The 16,277-nt window shown below is 41.3% G+C and overlaps 1 protein-coding gene across 1 annotated transcript; it reads left to right on the forward strand.

Annotated features, from left to right (window-relative positions):
- The first annotated feature begins 2,215 nt into the window (after positions 1–2,215).
- On the forward strand, positions 2,216–14,652 carry nudt4a (nudix (nucleoside diphosphate linked moiety X)-type motif 4a). Its single transcript, XM_071547303.1, has 5 exons — positions 2,216–2,412; positions 7,702–7,812; positions 10,997–11,041; positions 11,367–11,454; positions 14,429–14,652. Exons 1-5 carry the CDS (start codon positions 2,314–2,316, stop codon positions 14,650–14,652), a joined length of 567 nt encoding a protein of 188 aa, XP_071403404.1. The 5' UTR covers positions 2,216–2,313.
- Positions 14,653–16,277: the final 1,625 nt, after the last annotated feature.

Below are 16,277 nucleotides of genomic sequence, written 5' to 3' on the forward strand. Positions count from 1 at the left end.
GCAGGGACAGTAGAGCCATCTGGGCAGAGGGGATCTCACAGACTTTGTTAGCACAGATGGCACATACTTTAGTAATGATGAAGATGAATCACTAAACTGTAATGAGTGCTCAGAACTTGCTGATTACAAAGTACATAATACACGTGAGATTGTAACAGCAGTGGGAGAGTTATGCACTTTTGATCTGAACAACGACATCTGCCAAGGACAAGAGCTGTTTTTGTGTTATATGTGTTTGTGGACACTGCAAGAACGCTATTAAATGATTGCATTTCCAATCAAATATATTAGGGATTCACTGGTAATGTATAAGCAAATAACGGATCTATCTCATCAATTAAATTGTCAGACAATCAATCAACCAATCTTTGGGCAGTAGTTGCCTCTAAGGCTGGGGGCCTACTTTCCTTGAAACATGACATATACCTTGAGCTGTTTCAAATTAGTCCTATAGCTTTGTTAATTATCCAAAGCTCTTTGGCTACTGACACACATCCTTCAGATTTAAACATGCTTTTGTTCCATCCTTCCTTAATTAACCTAATCCTGATCATTTGATGTTCCATAATTATAAGATTATCTCCTGACTGCCTTTCCAGATAGGGCTACATGCTTCACAGAAAAATACTCTCAAATCAGCTGGAAAATTTTATGACTCAAACAACCATCTTGTGACAAATTCCAATGAGGTTCCAGAGGTTAGGTTGTAAAATAATATATAGCCTATATTTTTTAGGTTTAGGGTGAAAAAATTAGTAGCCAACCAGAGGCTGTGGGATTTTTGGATTTGAATATGATTTTAACTGGTTAGTGATCTTTTATTTCTCTCATTATGTACTTCTCTGTAATGTAAACTCATAATAATCTTCCTCTATGGTAGCCTTGTAGTGTCACAGAGTTAATTCTGGGCACCACCTTATTTTTCTATAGCCTACATGCTCCCACTTGATCACTATCCAAAAACACTATTACTTTCCACTATTACTTGTTGCAAATGAATGTTTGATACTCAATATTTCACCAGGGAATATTTGTGAAGCCATTTGTGAACACGCCCCTCGACAGTTAACAGACCAACTTTACCCGCTAGAGGGAAGCCCTGTGCTTTGTAACCTTTGCTTGGTACAACACTTACCCACTGCAGGTTTCACTTACAAGGGACATTAAATATCCAGCGAGTGTTACCACCAGGCTGTTTCACTTCAATCAGTGTGGTTTCCAAGCGTGTGTTTATTTTTTTGTGTGTAGGAACGAAGACTTTAACTTACAGTAGAAAATTTCCCTAGATTAACTATGTTGAACTATTGTTATGCTAGTTGCCCCTGTGACTGAATATTTAGAGGCATCGTATCCCGATTAGCTTGAGAAAACGAAAACAGCTGGGAATAGGCTCGTGCCTCCTCCAGTCCTATCGGAAATATCGTAAAGTCCATGAACGATCCAATAGGGTGGTAAATACGACTGGGAAAGGGAAATTTGGGTGGAGAGACTATGAGAGCGGTGTCAACAACCGATAGTAAAATTATGTATGCAACAACTATTTGCCACTAAATTAATTAAAACACCAGTTACAATCCTGATGTGTATTTTCTCCTCTTCACCCCACTGCTGCAGCACAAAGTAGCTCTGTGCCGCTTCATTTCTAAAATAAAACAACAGCCACTAGCAGCCACTCTTTTTAAGGGTCCATTTTGTTATTATTTCCAACTAAAGGCACTCGAGTCCTATTTACGACCTCGTAGTTCGGCTTATTAGCGGCACGTGAAAGCAGCATTAGTCATTCCGAGAAAGTCACTGAAAGGCATCACGCACGCAACGTTTTAATGATTACTAAGCAACCGTATCGAACACGGCCATGTTGAGTTGCTTGCTGTATAAAGGCAGTTCATTCATGCTTCGCTTGGAAATCGCCGTGTCAATAATGAACATCTACTCAGTCTTTAACGCAACGTAGGTGCTGATAGGCAGTTTGGTATCGTACTGTTGCGCAGCTCTGAGGTCAGCTGGTAGCTGCTCACTGACCACAGATGTGAGTGAGTTGTAGGGACATGCATGTTGACAACGGCACCAAACCACGATGGTAGGTAGAGTATATACGAGCAGATACACTGTAATATCGTTTCACAGCATAGGAATGAATAAAGTGCACAGTTTTTAATTGGGATTGTCGGAGGAAGTGTTTGGGAATATAGCGGTGATCCACTGCTGCTCTCCTACTCTCGGACGGCCGAAGGCACTTCGTCCGGTTGGATCCTGATTTCGATTTTTCCTCAACATTTTGACGCTTTCCTGGCACTCGGAAATTGTGAATACATGATGAAGTTTAAGCCAAACCAGACAAGGACTTACGACGGCGAAGGGTTCAAGAGGCGAGCGGCATGTTTATGTTTCAAGAACGAAAAAGAGGACGAGGTAAGCTGTGTCTATCACATAAAACCCTCTTGTCTGTGTCTGTCGAGGGCCGAAGTTGGTTGTTTTAAAACTGTTTACGCTGCTCATTAGTATTTATCAGGTCGCAGATGGCAAGACCTTTACTTACAAGCTATATTTTGACAGAAGATAATTAATTTAACTCATAAACCTTTGGTGACTCACAATATCTAGCCTGCTTTTAGATGAAAAGCTTAGATTGTACTGAATCTGTGAATCTGATAGTATTGCATTGAAACCCAAACCCTTAGATGAATCCACTGAAGGCTGTAATCCTGCTGGAGTATTTTAGTCTGTTTGCTGACAGCATACAGAGACTGTGTGTGTGTGTGTGTGTGTGTGTGAGATAGAGCAAGATAGTATGGCAGCTCTTTAAGTGAGATGTTGGACAGGGGTGAACACCATCTTGGCTGAAGGGCCAAATATTTGACCTATTAAACAACATGAGGCCTTACAAGTTGGCACCCACTGTAACCACCACCCAGCACGAGACCATAATAACACTCTTTCCAGGTATTTTTTTTCCTGTCCAGGAGGAAATCCAGTTATTAAGTGCCTAAGAGTACTGCTACAGTAAATCTTTTTTCCTCCATAACTCATAACGGGACACCCTCACTGTCCTGACAGTCACTGGTGCCCACACTGAGTTAGAAGAGCCTGTTACATATTTTCGGTATACTTAAAACTAAGGGCTTATTGGATGATATATTGTTTCCACCATAGATAACATTTCAGAGATCTAATATTGTGTGATTATAAATATTACTGCCGCCCATGACGAGTAATGCACCTCAGCCTATAAATACTAGCTGTCATTATGAAATTTTGCATCTACATTCACTGACTGAGGTGGTGTTGGCTTTCCAACACTGGCCTGAGGCCTCAGCTGTTGTGCTTATTGTACAGGGCCATTTCCATCTGAGGGTCAACGCACGTGTTAATGTGATCACTAACCTTTTGCTGAGGCACCACAAAAGAGCTGCCATCTCTGCTCTTGGTACATTTCATCCCATTTGCACTCTGGCTTTGATTGTTCCCTAACTGAAAAATAATTGGATTGGAGCCTTGCAGCATTTGTGAGCTTAATTAAAGAAAAAGTCTATACCTGAGCAGGTATAGGGGTTAAAACAAATCAATCTTAAATGGAAGTAGGGAGTTTTAAAGTTTCAGATAAAATCAAATCATGCCACCTAACAGGGAAATGTGGATAACAAGGAGCTTTGCACATCTTCACTTTAAATAGTGATTTAAGGGGGCTGCCATAACAAAGTAGGAGGATTGTTTCTATCGCCCAGTGGACACATTTTGTGGCTTTAAATTGATCATTAAGATCAGCAGATAAAGAACATATGCACAGCCTAGAATACTTACTACATTGTTTTTGTCATTTGAAGCTGCTGTACTTACGAGGGAATTTGGTTTGGCCAATTGAAATAGTTAAGACTTATCATGATTTAACATGGAAATAGTGGTACAAAGGAGGGGAGGCTGGGTGTCCTAGATCGTAACGTGTCTGCCTAGTGACGGTAGCCCATCTCAGGCCCACATGTGATAGGGGGAGTGGGGTGGAGGGTGAGTGTTACACTATGTGCTAAACACCAAGTGACCTATCAGCTGCAATTTATAGAAACGAGGTGCAGGCACTAGCTGTCCCCTGACAGATTTACTTTCCTACTCCGCCTGCCACCCTCTCCTCCTCACCATCACTCTCATTTTCTCTCTGCTGCTTCATCACGTGTCTCTTTTCTACTCATCTCTCTATGCCCGTCACTCTGTCCTCTTATGGGTTTCCGTGACAGAGTGCTGACATAAATATTAAAGCCTCTTTGATTATTGATTGATTGGAGAGAAGGAAGTTGAAACTGTCTGACATGCCATGCACCGTCTCACCCATATCCTTCACTCTTTAGTGTCCTTGCTTTGATTCCATGTTTAACACTTTCTGTGTCAGGCTATCCATCCGCTCTGCATGCCTGGTTTACAGTCCCGTCCCCAACATGTCAGTCACTCTGGACGTGAGGGGGCCAGGTGGACAGGAACAGGTCTGCAGACAAACGCTAGACAGGACAAGGAAGTCAATGTTGTTTGTACTCAGAAAAATCCATCTGTCTCCTTTCCCCCGTACAGTACAAGGGGAAAACATCTGTGAGTTGGAAGCATGACACATTGTGTGTAGTCCGGGTGCTTGTAAACTAACAACAATACGATAACGGCACTGTGAGAGATATGAAAATAGGACGCTACTTCTCACTGGTGTGTCGATATTTTGCCTGGGGAAGGAGCAGCTATATTTACACTGACGTTATTTGTTTTTTTTAATTATCTGTTATGTTTTGCAAATAATTTCCATATTTTAGAGAGACATTGACAACTGAATTAGGCTAAATGTTTCAAGGTAGCTGTATACTGCAAAATATATTTTCTTTTATATATATATATATATATATATATAAATATAAATATATTTTACTTGTAATTGTGATGTAAATGAAATGACACAAAATGTTTCCACTAGGGATGCACTGAAACCACTTTTTTCACTTCCAGTGATAAATGTAGGCTAAACTTTCAGTGCCAGTGAATAGTACTGATCTGGCCCATTACTTTAACTAAACAACATATATTGGGGTCACCAGACAAAAAATGGTTGAAATGGAATCTAATAATCCTAGATAAACTGTAAACTTTGCTTTAATTTCCGACATGTAACACACAGCTCTTGGTATTACATTTTACCCCACATTGTGCCCCATTGTAGCTTTGTATTAGCATAGTATCACAGTACAGTTCACAGTATTTGTATTGGTGCAGCCCCAAGTAGTTACAGTGATGTTTTATGGTATATTTTCATCCTAAAGAGATCAAGTGTTGCACAATGTAAAGGTCAAATGGACTTGTTCAGCCTGTGCCCTCACACTGAGGTGTGTTGGTGTCTATTGGGGTCATTACGCCCGCTCTGCTAAGCTGTTTTGGTTTTCAAGCAGAAAGGCAACTGCTGATCCAGTGCTTTTTGTAAAGCCCGTTTGGCTGTGAGTCTGTGTGTGTGCGCGTGTGGCTGCATGCGTACGTGCGAGTGCATATGTGTTATACATGCGTGTGTGTCAGATGGCGCGTGCGTGTGTGTATGCATTTGTATCAGTAAGAGTGCTGCCAATGTTTCTACAACCCCAGGGCTCTGCACACATTTTACGGGGCAGGGATTCAAATGAACCCCTCCCCTGCCCCCATCCTTCACCATCATTCATCAGGCATCAAAGTCCTCACACCACATTAATGTTACATAACACCCATACATCCCCATTGAATAAACTCCAGTTTGAGAGTTGGTATGCTAAATTAGCTGAAAGAAATGCACTGATTGTAAAGTTCTGTCACATTAGTGATCTCAATAAGGAAGCAAAGTAGAAAGGTGCAATACAGCTTCATGGGCTGCAATACAAGCTTATTCATATACCTTTCATGTCATTTGCCGTCTTTTTTTGTAGAATTGTCCATATTTTAATATTTGTTAAAGATAATGTGAATCATGCACTGCAGTTAAACTGCCATATTCTTGTCATCTTTAACATGGCAGTATTAAGAGTAGGGTAGTTCACCAGAGGGGAAAAAGCACTTCCAATTCTGCAGGGTTGAAGGAGTCGGCATACATGGCTATTACAGGTTCAGGCCATTGAACGCAAGATCACATGATAGCAAAATCACTTGTACCTCCTATTTGGTCTTACATAAATATTGACATAGTTACCAACGTTTCAAATCGCCTGTTTGTGAGTCTCTCCAGAGGGTTTGTAAGTGTGAGGACAGAGTAAAAACTGAGCTCTGTGCCCGTTCTCAAAGGTGTGTCGCACCCTGCTTAAATGCATTAAGTATTTACTTCAGTGATCCAAAGCAGTAAACAGGGACTTACAGGGACTGTGTGATTCCTTGAGTTGCAATTTTATAGTTCGCTAATTCTTGTCAAGGTCTGTTTTGGCGACTCCATCATCGTTGGTAATTGTGAAATTGTAGGTGATTTGGATTGGACTGAAGTGTGTAAACCAATATAACGTTTGAATGTAGCGGCTTCTGAATCTGATAGGGCCCTGAGATTTCTCCTGGGTTCTGTCTTCCTCTTGACCTGGTTACAGAATGAGTTACAGCGAAGTGTCGTGCAGCACGAGGTTTAAAAGAAGCTTCACTCATCATAGTAATTTCTGTGCAATGGAGACCGGCTTTGAAGGTAGTGAAGGAGACATCATTAGTGCTCTTCTCAGATCTGTCATACCTCAGTGATCTGGTCTCAGCAGGAATGCAGACACATTATACGTTGGGGAAACCTGTGCCGGGACACTTGTGCTTTGTGCTACTCCCTGTGCCTGTAGTGTGAAATATGGTAAGAGCTGATCCTTAATCAAACTTTTAATGACAAGAGACTCATTAGGGGTTTATCCAATGCTGGTGAATGTGACGGCTGCACATGCCCAGTTTTCTAACAGCAGAATTCAGAAGGTATTCACACGTGGCTGTAATGTGGGTCAGTGTGACACCAGACAGGGCTTAAGGTCGAGAGATTGCAACTCCAGAGGGGTACGTTGCCCTAAAAGACCAAACTGGTTGTGTTTGAGGTCAGTTAAACATAGTCTGTGGTTGCAGTTTTCAGATTAGATTGCTGATTTGTCATCTTTTAGGATGGGTTAGGTGGGGGTTTTAAAGGGCCTCAAGTTCAGTTCTCCTGCTGCTGCCACTCATTCCTCACAGTTAAAGAATAAGTCAGTGTGAAGTGCTGGACAAATGAATGACTCAGATATATTGTAACTTTCCACAACAGTCTAAAAAGTTAGTTAGTAACCACCAATCTAACAGGGACTGTATTTGTAATGCGCTTTTTTGGAGCATCAGTCAGTGCTTCTGGTGCAGGAACATCTTTAAATCATAAGCAGATTGATGAACTGGCGCGCTGGTTGCTCCAATCATTCTCTTGTGCACTCATTTAACTAATTTCAACCACAGGGAGAAGAAGGTGATAGGTGATATCATGATGCACAGCTAGGCGGTCCTCACAGCGGTCACGTAGCATTAAATAAACGCAGTGAATGAGCGGTGTGATGTGTGAGATGTTCCGAACGCGGCACGCTGAATGAATAGCTCCATACTCAGCCGCCACCAGACACCTACTGGTGAATTTCATGATTCTGAAGTGGGGCATGCCGCTGGCATGTTTCTGGCACCCTGGGCTCAGGGACGCTCCCTGGCTGGCAGCAGAGAACTGACAGAGTCCTCTCTCCTTGGCAGGTGCTGCTGGTGAGCAGCAGTCGACACCCGGACCAGTGGATCGTGCCAGGAGGAGGAATGGAACCCGAGGAGGAGCCGTGTGGGGCCGCTGTCAGGGAGGTGTATGAGGAGGTGAGCTCATCATCCAATGTTGGAGGATCGTGAAGAAATTGCATACACACACACACACACACACACACACACACACACACACCATCATGTAATGTGTAACTGCACTTCTTTTGCATTTTATGGTAGGTACTGATTTCAACCCAGGCCTTATTTCACCCCAGGCCTTATTTCTAGTTTTTGCCATCAAGACAATTGATTGTGTTCAGAATTTCGTCACTTCACTGTAGAGCTTTTTGTTCCTCCACTTTGTCAGGAGCACTGCTGTCCAATACACACTCAAAGGGCCAGTTGAGGGTCAGTTGAACCCAAAAAGCGAATAAAATACATCCTTTCAGCACAGTAACACGCACACTGCAGTTTTAGATGTCTTCAGTAGCTACAGTTCAGTCTACAGTTCAGTTATAATAGTCCATTTGATTCTTTTTAATCATTGCTCACACACTTCCTTGTTTTCCGGCTGCCGGTCTTTGCTGCATTCATGTTATATCGGAAGAAGCAGAAGAACAGGAGTTTGTTGCTTCAGCTTGAAAGCGTTCTGTTCTTTCTCACTCTAACCAAAACCATTTGTATTTGAGTTAAAAACAACTATAAACAAACTATAGCAGATATTTCACGTTTTTCGTAACTATGGTTGATTGTATTAGTGTGAATATAACTGATAATTTTGATTTTTAATACCTTGGACTGCCGACATTGGTGAATGCGCTGCTATGTTTACCTCTTGTGTTCACACACTTCTGCAATTTGTAAAGCAAGATGGGAGACAACAGAGCCTACGAAAAATCCCACATATCCTACTCGTAATTACAACTAGCAGGTTAATGTGAACGGGTTTTCCCAGACGGTAATTCGTATTTACAGAACATCCAATATGACTTGAATGCAGCACCAGAGTACTTGAACAGTCTACTTGCCAACTATAACATTTAATACCACAATATAGAAGAGTTTTGGGCAGTGGACAACTGGAAAAGTGTTTTAATCGCTTTTGCGGTTCAGCTGACGGAGATTGCTTTGGCCCTTGAGTGTGTATTGGAGAGCAGCTCTCCTGACAAAGTGGAGGAACAAAAAACTCTACAGTGAGCAAGCCTAAGTGATAAAATTTTGACCACAATCAATCATCATGATGGCAAAAACTGGGAAAATAATGCCAAGGATTGAAAATTCCTAGGCTAGATTAGGGCTGGGCGGTATGGACCAAAAATCATATCTCGGTATTGTTAGGCTGAATGGCAATACACAATATATATCTCGGTATTTTCTATGGAGTGGGTTAAATGTTCAGTTGTAAGTAGGGCTGGGCGATATAGACAAAATCAAATATCACAATATTTTTGACCAAATACCTCGATATCACTATTGCGACAATATTGTAGGGATGACTATTGGTGCTTTCACAAAATATTTACACAATGAGATTTTTGATAAATAATCATCAGTAATGTGGATATAATGAGCAAGTGGGTAAAGGCAAATAATAGAACAGCTAGAACAGTCTGGTAAGTTCAGAAAATGACATCACTTTACTGTAATGCAGCCTTTAAAACCAGGAAAAGACAACACTTAGGCTATGCCACATCACGATATTACGATATCCAAAATCTAAGACAATATCTAGTCTCATATCACAATATCAATATAATATCGATATATTGCCCAGCCCTAGGCTAGATACATACACACATGCACATAAATTATCATTATCATAAACAGAAAGTGAGGACAGCAGCAATTCACAGCAATTAGAGGTCATCACTGAGCTCCACTGTTTTCACTATGAGATGCTGCCACTTTTCTACTTTTCAAGATCCAAATTTTGGGGAATGATGCAAAGATTGCCAGTTAATTGTTCTGTGGTTTAGTGAAGGAGATGCTGGTGCTTGTCCAGAGTGTCTGGACTGGAGTGGACTGTGAGGTTCTGCCTCGGATAGTAATGTGTTGACAGCTTTGAGGTATGGCGGTGACATTTGGAAAGGGTTTCCAGTTACCCACATCCTGTGCCTCCTGGAAGAGACATGTTCCTGAATATGGATGAGTTGCAAACCAACTAGGACTGTTGGAAGTGAACATCATGTTTTAATACCCTGTTGTCAAGTTCAGCACATCAGCTTCAAGGAGCCATGTGGTAGTTTTAATTTGCGCAAATGTGAGATTTGTAGTTCCTATCAGGCTAATTCTGTCTAACATCTGCTGTTGGTGGAATGAAACTGAAATTTCCCTGTGTATTATGCCTTTTTAGTAGAATCCCTACAGCAATCATAAATAACACTGTTGTTTTGACTGTGGGCATTTAGTGTTGGAGGAAAATTGCTTTGGATACACCTCGTCAAAAAATCTCTTGTTGGTGATTATCCCATATTATAGCTAATGTGTCTGGGCTCTGTTTGTCATATAATCTGGGGTTCCTGGTAATCCAAACTGGCCGTGGGAGTGGCCAAATCTGAATTATGGCACACAGCACGGCTCGAACGATCCAAACCAAGCCATGGCCTCCTGGAATGCTGTCATGTGTTACCAGTTTCCCGGCTAGCAACAGGGAGAATTTTTTCAATAACTTAGTCATACATACCATCAGTATCCTCTGACCTGGAGCATGCTGCATGAGCTGCATAGCTCCACTGCCACAGTACAGGATACATGTGAGCTGATCACTGTTCCACAGCTAAATTCAGTGGCCACCCTGCTCTAAAGTAAATATGGTACATAGTCTGTGCATTAAGCAGAAATGGATCTTGGATCAGTGTGATTTACTTTTGTTCAGCGCCCCTCTGCTCCTTAGTCTGCTCCATCATCCTGTCATTCAGACTATGTTTACCTGCTTATCTCTGCTATGCCACCTCTGAGGCACGTGGCAACACTAGGACGCTACCGAGCCCCGGGGTATCGCAGCCTGAAAATGCTCAATTGAGAATGTGCGTGCACATGAGAGCAGAGACGTGCTGTTCCTAATACCAGGTCATGCATTCTTCTGATATCTCGTCTGTATGAAAATATCGCACAGTAGGTGTTCTCATTCAGCTTTTTTAAGTGTCGGAGGTTTCTGACAAATTTATCAGCACTGATTTGCAATGCAGTTAATGTTCTGTGTCAGCAATATACACCACTGTCTAGTGTCTGCTCATTCAAATGTAAATGTATTGGATGACTCTTGATCTGTTTTCTTCCTGCCTGTTTTTCTGCACAGGCTGGTGTGAAGGGAAAGCTTGGCAGGCTACTCGGGGTTTTTGAGGTAAGCTTGTCAAACTGCCATGGAAGATTTGTAATACGTTGGCATGTAGCATGTAATAATACATTATATAACAATATTTAAAATCCTATTTCAACATTGGTGTTAAGCCTAGTCTCATGCTTAGGATGCCATATAGGTGACAGTCCTCATGGGCATTTAGAGAGTGAAGTGGTTTGCTGCTGTAGTGTCTATAAAAGGTGTCCCGTTGAAACAATACAGTTAATCACTGTTTACATCATGTCTTTATATGAAAGCTGTGCATGCAATGCATTGACACGGTTTATTGCAGTGCTATAAAGCAGTCTCTTCATCTAAATCTTTGTAGCACAACCAAGACAGAAAGCACAGGACGTACGTCTATATCCTCACTGTGACAGAGACACTGGAAGACTGGGAGGACTCTGTCAACATAGGTATGCTTCTACATTTCTGGCCCTTTAGCCACATTTTTTTTAGTCATATCAGTTTTACATATAGTTATAGGTAGAAAAATATGAGTTGAAGATGGAGAACAAGCTTTTTGCAACAAATGCAACTCATTTTTCACCTAAATACAGACTTATTTCACTCGGAGCATTTACAGACATTACAAATGTATTTTCTATACAGATTTAAGCTGTCAGCTGTCACATATGGCTTTACTTGTACCAAGAGCTTCTTCAAACCAATTGGAGTTCATTGAAGTCACCAAACCCATATTTTTGGTTTTGAATGGCAGGTCTACCTTCGTTTACATTTTGAAAAAGGTTTAGTCCACTAAGAAACATGAAAGGATGCACATTAAACAATGTTCTCCATTTAAGTAGCAATTTAGGCCTCTCTCATCACACAATAACAGCATAGGGAGGAGTTTTTGTCAGCAAATTCAAACATTTATGTACACACAGATCATTATGTCATCACACAGATCATAACATTTCATTACACAGTTGTAAGGACATACTCCTGCCTCTTGAAGTAAAGGTAATTGACTTTCTTGGTCTTGTTCTACATCAGTAGAGTTTAACAAAGGTCAAAGGGCCCCTGTCTCAGTCTCAGGGTACGATCTCACTCATAGGAGTGGACTTCTTTGAGCAAGCATTACATTGTGTTAACACTATTTGGTGTATTTTGAGATCATGAACACTTGAAGTTCAATAACTTTATGAGTGTGTTCTTGGGTTACAAGCAAATTGCATCAAAGGTCAAGAACCACTTTTCCCTGCTAATTGAACCTTTTTTTATATAGCACTTTCCTCGGTCAGTCAGTTTCTATAAAAGCAAAACTAGACGCATCTATAATTAGTCTTATCAATGTATGATAATCAGCTTCATTAACTGTAACAAACTACCTTTTAACTAAACATTTCACCGTTTAAACGTGTGTTTATTTTGAAGTGAATGTGAAGGTGAAAAGTAACATAAATCCCAAGAAAGGAGAACCACAGAGAAAGACGAGTGGGGTCTTCAGTCATCACTTTGGAAACTGGTCAACTGGGACACATAGTACATGTCTACTGTAATAGGTCCCAGGCCATCTGACCTTTAGCCCTGAAATACTGACAGAGAACATGCAGCAAGTTGTTTTCACCACTCAAACACCTGTTAAACATCAGTATTCTGCTGGGTGTCAAATAGACTACGGGTGGATGCCAGCTCCGAAACATTTGTGCTATTTTGTCCCAGTTAAATGAATATATTCTCTCAAACATCATACACTTAGAGTGAGTCATAGTAAGGTGATACACATTAGCTGAAAATTTGAAATGTTTCCAACAAGGCAGATTATGCATGGGTATTTGATGGACTAAAGCCAAAAATAATTACCATAATTAGTTTTGAACGTGTTTGGTATTTTAAATATGTTCGTCTAGGGATTCGGTAATTCAAAACTTGATCTATTTGTAAGTGGTCTGAAAAAAAAAAAAAAAAGTGGTGATCGTTCACTCCCTTCACCCACATAGAGTTCAGCCTGTTCACGAGGGGGAGGCGTGTTTGCTGTGCCCAGTTGTTTTCCAGTTAGCGTCACTCACCACAGCCCCCTCCACGCCTGTCCTCCCTTGCCCTATACAGGGGCCATGACTGTGCGGAAAGGGCTCGGCACTCGCGGTGTTGTCCAATTTACTCTCTCCTCCTCCTCCCTGAAAGGCCAGCACCAGTGGACCTCAGGGTGTCAGGGTAAAGGGGGCGATTCTCCCCTTTCACACAACCCGCTGAATGTCAGAGGCCACATTGAATTCCTCTTAGAAAAATGCTGCTTGGTATTGACAGGGAGGAGACAGTGGGTTTGAAGTCGTGTATAAATAACTCCAGCTGACGGTTTACTGGACAGATGATTTTTATGGAAGATGCTTTATTTGGCAGGTTTGGTGACATGATGGCTTCATAAACACCAGCTGAAGTAGGTCAGGAATGTCCATTTCCACTCGCAGTTGGGTCCTGCACTATGTGCTGTAGAGAAGGTTTATTCCTGAGCATGTTGTATAACCATTGTGGTTTAGCATTTTCGGGTTAATTTGCCTCTTGAGCAATCCTACTCAAAAATTAGACATAGCAATAAAACTTTGAGCTTTAGTGAATTGCTTCAGTGAATCTGATGATGATATGTATGGTGAAATTACCTCCAAAAAATAAGGTTAATTATAGCTGCTGCGCAGCAGTGTCGGGGCCAGGCATTTTGAGGAGGAAGAGGAAGAAGAAGAGGAGAAAGAGGAAGAAAAGGAGGAGTAGGAAGAAGAACAGGAGGACGAATGAGAAATACATGAGGGTCCATCAGCAGAACTGCCCGGACCATAATTATCATTAAAACATCTTTGAAATCATGTGTCTCTAATCCACACAGCACAATGCCTGAGTAGGCATAAGCGTGTTTATTCTGCATCACCCGGGACTCGAACTCACAACCTTTGCCACCAATGGCAAGTTGTGATCAAGTTGAGCTTGAAAAATATTACACTCCACTAACTCTGTAAAATTGTCTTTAAAATGTAACTGTAACAACACTAGCCAAAAGGAAATGTGTTATATTTTTAGTTTCTTGTTAAAATTGTATTATTGTTATAACTTGCAGTGATATAAGTTCAAAGAGCTCAAACACTGATGCTGATTAATAATCAAACATTGTGATGGATAAAAGCAGATCATGGCAGTACAGTTCCCCTCCTCGTCCATCAGATACCAATCAGCAGGATGGACGAGTGAATTGAGAGACAGACTCTTAAACAAAAGGCCACAGGTTCAACATGTTCACCTCACCATCAGCCGTGTGTTGAAGTGTCTTTGAGCACAACACTGAACCCTACTTACTCGCCCACTGTCAGTCGCTCTCGATAAGAGCATCAATGAAATGCCTAAACTGTGGTGTAAATGTTACATCTCCCCCTCGTCCTTTCTCCCGGTCTCTCACAGGAAGGAAGCGGAAGTGGTTCAAGGTGGATGAAGCCATCAGAGTGCTGCAGAGCCACAAGCCTGTCCACGCAGAGTATCTCCGCAGACTGACAAACACCTGTAACCCCACCTGCGGCCCGGCCTGCAGCCCGACTAACGGCAACACCCCGGTGTCCCCCGTGACGGACAACAACGCCCCTCACTACGTTTGCTCCACACAGGGCTCAGATCTAGTCAACAGATAAGGACTGACAGCAGCAGTTGCCATCAGGAAACCAGGAAATCAGTTTGCCTAACAGGACTCCAGAATGGACACATCTACTGAAAAAAAAAGACTTTTTGCATGAGTTACATTACTAACGCAATCTCTTAATATGTACAGTACGGACTTCATGAAGTTGATTTGAAACCCATTTCACGTGGGCTTGAAGAGTGCCAAAATGTTTTCCAAGTATATTTAGTATTTTATATGTATATTTTTTAACAACCATCACCAGCTAATAGAGCAAATGTGTCCCTTTTTGAAGCTTACTGCTTTAAAAGGGATTTTTCTCAGTGTGCTGCTTATGCAATGTAAAGGTCCTTTTTAGTCTTACATGCTGAATGATACTTGATTGGTAGTGCACACAGTATTTGGGTGGTTTCCTGGAGGCCAGCAGAGGGAAGTGTTGGCTCTGAAAGGAAGCCATACCCACATGGTGACTCACTGCCAAATAATGTCCAATGTACAACACGTTTTGAAGAGAGGTAGCTACATGTGTACGAATTTTGTCTTACAATTTTTTGGTGAATTGTAATGACCCTTCTTGTATCAATCAAAACTACTGAACTTTATCGGACTACAAATGTAAGACTAATCTCATATCACCATAACTCCAAGTCTTTCTGACGTATTTCCCCTAAAGAGAGCTGAGGGCAGAGTCTATTTTGATGCAAGAAGTAGAAACAATGTTGCTCCTCCCATAGATACTACCTTTACAAGTACATATCTTCTCCAATCAGCACCATCCCCACTTTTGAATCACCTTTATACAGATAAGGAGAATATCGGCAAACCAACCGCCACATTGAAATGGAGAGTTACAGAGTACTGCATCAACTATCATTTTATTTGTCCATACTTGTAATGTTGCCAAGCTGATTGCTGCTCAAACTGTGACAGGCAGGTCAATCTCAGTCTTTGTACAGAGGAAAGCAGCCTTCATCAAATCTTTTAAGATGTGACAACAGCCAAAGAACGACAGTATTCAACACTACGAACACATGGACAGTATTATACAAGAAATAAAGATTTATACATATTTTTTTTAAAGAAGCTATATAATTTAAGTGCATTTTGTGAGATAAACGTGAAGTCATATTTATTTTTGTCTAAGAAGACAATAAAGAGGCCGTGGCCTTATAGAAGAGTTACAATGTGTTGAGCTTTAGCCTAATGATTCCTGCAAGTGCCTTCACAACCACAATAGTGTGTAAGAAGTGTCTAATTTCTGAACACTTTATACATAACAGAGCTACAATACAGATTGCCTTACACGGATCTATTCTGTCGAACCAGCCCCTTAAATTTCTCAGCCTTCATTAGATTTGAACAGCAGTAGTAATGCGTAAGGAAACTTAAGTTTGTTGTTGTGATTGAATGTACAGTATGAGTATGCATTGATGGAATTTATTTATTTGTGTCCCATTGGGAAATACCCCCCTCCCACATGAACAGGAAACTATGACAGGAAATCACGTTCAGAGCATGGGCCTACACTTTATAACAACACCCCAGAAAAAGAGGAAAGGGTAGATTATCTGGTGATTTTAGTTATATTATCAGCCCATTGGCTGCTGGTACTGTGGAAGAGTATTGGAAAGATAAGAA

The sequence above is a fragment of the Centroberyx affinis genome, unplaced genomic scaffold (genome assembly GCF_046629955.1).
Source record: "Centroberyx affinis isolate AG114_WGS23_722 - 3 ecotype Tasmania unplaced genomic scaffold, CSIRO-AGI_Caff_v1 ptg005786l_1, whole genome shotgun sequence".
Taxonomy (NCBI): domain Eukaryota; kingdom Metazoa; phylum Chordata; class Actinopteri; order Beryciformes; family Berycidae; genus Centroberyx; species Centroberyx affinis.

Excerpts from the sequence above, each read along its gene's own strand:
- nudt4a (XM_071547303.1), top strand. The coding sequence starts at position 2,314 with ATGATGAAGTTTAAGCCAAACCAGACAAGGACTTACGACGGCGAAGGG. Across the intron at positions 2,413-7,701 it reads AGAACGAAAAAGAGGACGAG|GTGCTGCTGGTGAGCAGCAG; the intron begins GTAAGCTGTGTC and ends TCTCCTTGGCAG. Across the intron at positions 11,042-11,366 it reads GGCTACTCGGGGTTTTTGAG|CACAACCAAGACAGAAAGCA; the intron begins GTAAGCTTGTCA and ends AAATCTTTGTAG.